Source organism: Zeugodacus cucurbitae, chromosome 3, assembly GCF_028554725.1.
Source record: "Zeugodacus cucurbitae isolate PBARC_wt_2022May chromosome 3, idZeuCucr1.2, whole genome shotgun sequence".
Taxonomy (NCBI): domain Eukaryota; kingdom Metazoa; phylum Arthropoda; class Insecta; order Diptera; family Tephritidae; genus Zeugodacus; species Zeugodacus cucurbitae.
In genome coordinates this window covers 48,819,418-48,822,622 of record NC_071668.1, presented here as the reverse complement: position 1 = coordinate 48,822,622, position 3,205 = coordinate 48,819,418, and the positions used below count along the sequence as shown (strand labels likewise).

The 3,205-nt window shown below is 38.0% G+C and overlaps 1 protein-coding gene across 2 annotated transcripts; it reads right to left on the bottom strand.

Moving 5' to 3' along the window:
- Window positions 1-596: 596 nt before the first annotated feature.
- On the bottom strand, window positions 597-2,947 carry LOC128920055 (glutamate dehydrogenase, mitochondrial-like). 2 transcript variants are annotated; one of them, XM_054226263.1, is made up of 5 exons: window positions 2,761-2,947; window positions 1,809-2,096; window positions 1,444-1,748; window positions 991-1,377; window positions 597-920 (listed from the first exon to the last, which is right to left on the bottom strand). In XM_054226263.1, exons 2-5 carry the CDS (start codon window positions 2,080-2,082, stop codon window positions 696-698), a joined length of 1,191 nt encoding a protein of 396 aa, XP_054082238.1. In that variant the 5' UTR covers window positions 2,083-2,096; window positions 2,761-2,947; the 3' UTR covers window positions 597-695. The 2 variants fall into 2 exon arrangements, with proteins under 2 accessions (XP_054082238.1, XP_054082237.1); XM_054226262.1 differs by lacking the exon at window positions 2,761-2,947 and adding an exon at window positions 2,292-2,740.
- Window positions 2,948-3,205: the final 258 nt, after the last annotated feature.

Below are 3,205 nucleotides of genomic sequence, written 5' to 3'. Positions count from 1 at the left end.
ACGCCAAATGAACTAGTGTTTCATTTTAATCCCAGAGACGTAACATATAACCGGATGATACAAGCATTACGCGATGTCGACAAAGATAATACACCCATCAACATCAAACGGGATAAAGCAGCCAGCAACATCATGGCAGAGAGAGCAAAGTGGAAGAAACGTTATGATAAACGATGTAATTCATCACGAAAATACGATGTCGGGGACTTAGTGGTCATCGATCGTGTTCCCAATGCGACAGGTGAGTCGCATAAGCTGGACGCTGTATTCAAAGGTCCATATATTGTGACAAAGGTACTCATCGCAGATCTACCAGACTCAACACATACTCAAAGACGTTATAGTAACATATGTAGTGTAGACCACATGAAACCGTGGTGTATACCGAGTCCAGATTTGGATGACGACGACGAAGACGACGAATCGTCCTTGCAGGACGAAATGTCAGGAGATGCCGAGCTGTCACCGACAGTTTACGACGAGGGATTCGTTGGTTGACTCTCAAGCAAAGCGGTTGTTGCTTAGCTCCAGTACATATTGATAGACGTTAAAATCATTTATTTGTTTAACATATAATTCTAATAAAATAGTTTAAGTAAATAAAGTGTGTGCGAGTTATTTATTTCATTCATTCGGACATTCTTGACATGTGTAAAAATAAACAATCGCCTAGCGACTTCAGACGCATTCTGTAATTATTGTTGAGAAATGCCCTCCATTTCTAAGGCTCGGAAAATCTTAGAAATCGAGTAAATAAAGGCAGCGGTGCGTAAATCATTGCAGAGACCGAATTCATTGGCCACAATCTTAATGCCTGCCCCCGCAGTTTCCATAACTGTTTGTAGTCCTGCGTCTACAATATCCGCCTCCTTCGTACAGTCTCTTATGAGCTTTAACTTTTCGTTTGGCTTAAACTTATCCTAAATAAATAAATTAAAAAAATTCATATTAACAAATTAACTTATTTATTTGTGGTCAAAGTTCACTTACGTCGCACTCATTCATGGAGTTAAAGATCTCGTTGATTATGGCTTTCTCGCGTTTAACATTCATTTTGCCATAAGATACATGATTGATATTCTTTAAGTACTCAAAGTAGGATATCGTTACACCGCCAGCATTGCAAAACAAATCCGGTATAATGAGTACATTCTTTTTACGTAATATTTCATCGGCAGCTGGCGTCGAAGGACCATTAGCGCCTTCTAAAATCATCTTGGCTTGTACACTGTTAGCATTTTCGACAGTGAGAACCTTTTGCGTAGAGCAAGGCATTAGTATATCGCATTTTTCACCCAACAAACTGCCCTCTTTTTCGGTGGCTTTGGTATAGCCCTTGATTGATTTATTATTTTTTGCATAATACTCCATTAAGTCCTAAGTATATGAAGAAAATTAAAAACATATTATCATGGAGATATTTATTTTCAATACGCCACATACCTTTGGATCTATGCCATTCTCATTTACAAGAGACACGTCAAATTCTTGAACACCGATCAGTTTGGCACCGGCTTCCACTACAAAAACGGATGCATGGGAACCGACATTGCCAAACCCTTGTACGATCACGGTTTTATCTTTCCAACCAGTCTTCCAGCCTAATAAATCCATCCAATCTTTATCCATAATAAAACATTCAGCCGCCTTAAATAGACCACGTCCCGTGGCGGCGGTGCGACCATTTATACCGCCTATTTCTACTGGCTTACCAGTCCTGATGGCCAATGCATCTACATCGTTATAGCCTAGAAGAACAATTTATTTGTCTATCAAGACGTTTTCTAATATTTCATAAAAAAAATTACCAAAAGTTTTAATATATTGATCCACCAACCAACTCATCTCGCGTTGGCTGGTATTCACATCTGGTGCCGGTACATCTATACCCGGACCTATCATATTGCGACGTAATAGCTCCATTGTATAGCGACGCGTAATTGTTTGCAATTCTTGTGCAGTATACTTCTTCGGGTCGATACGTATGCCACCCTTGGAACCACCAAACGGTACATTCACGCAAGCCGTCTTAAACGCCATCAGATAAGCCAATGCGCGTATCTCATCGGCGTCGACGACCATGGCAAAATGTATGCCTACAAAAGAGGAACGGATATGATCAGTCAGTTATATATATCATGCTAGACATCACCAGTTGAAGCTTTGAAAAGGAAGAACATTTTCTTGAAACACACAACTACATGCATATATTCTAGAAAATTCGTTGAGAAATTTTTTGAATATACCAGCTTTTCTAGAAAAATAATAGCCAATAATATAATTGAACCCACCGCCTTTGAGTGGTAATCTGTGTCTAGTGTGGTGTGCGCGATAGCCGGTGATTAGCTCGTAATTGCCATCACTTCTTATTATAGGGAAGGTAACTTCCAATAGATTTGTAGTGCAGCCCATCAATTTAAGCATGGCGGAAACACGTTGTTCACGCTGTTCCTTCTTCATGTAAGGATACTTTTCCAGCTCCTTTATCATCATCGGCTCCATTAGCTGAGCGGCCGAGTGATAATAATACTCAACCATGTGTGCAAATGGTGGGTCTTTGTCTTTATTGATTTTTTCCAAATGCTTGGGCATCACGTGCTTTTCACGCGTAGCCCCAAGTCCGGTCCAGTTTAAAACTGTCTTCGATAGAGAAGATCGTAAAAGTTTACCATTTAAAAGGAAGGACATATTGCCTTGCGATAATGCAATCCCTGTTATGATTTTGTTTTTGTGTTTTTGTAAGAAATTTTTTGCACTCACTTTTTCGGCAATTATTTTGGTATCCGCTAATTTTGTTGTATATTGTATATATACAATTGTATTACGAATATATAAATATTCCACAATATTCAGTAAGAAAATATTTTTTGTTTATTTATTATTTGCGTCATGTTTTTTTTTGTAATTATTTTCTTCGAGAACAAATTCAAATCGCTCCGTTCAACACAACTGTTCTTATGAAAATCTCAATATCAACTGAACTGAGAAAAATAAATTTGACAATATTGACTGTTTATGTTTTGAAGTTTTGATTTTTTCTGTTGAAAATATGTTAATGTTAATGTTTTTTTAATGTTAATTATTTTATTCTGGCAAAAATTTTGGATTTTGGGGATCGAGAAACCCCTACCCACTTACTACGCTATTTTTGGTGCATTTGGTGGATGGATTTTTGGTACCATTCACCGCTTTTTTGGTGCATTTG

What these genes read in the sequence shown, in the direction of transcription:
- LOC128920055 (XM_054226262.1), bottom strand. Translation starts at nt 2,688, where the DNA reads ATGTCCTTCCTTTTAAATGGTAAACTTTTACGATCTTCTCTATCGAAG. An exon ending in AGAATGGCATAGATCCAAAG is followed by an intron (nt 1,378 to 1,443) that starts GTATGTGGCGTA and finishes TCATATACTTAG; the next exon opens with GACTTAATGGAGTATTATGC. An exon ending in ACTCCATGAATGAGTGCGAC is followed by an intron (nt 921 to 990) that starts GTAAGTGAACTT and finishes TTATTTATTTAG; the next exon opens with GATAAGTTTAAGCCAAACGA.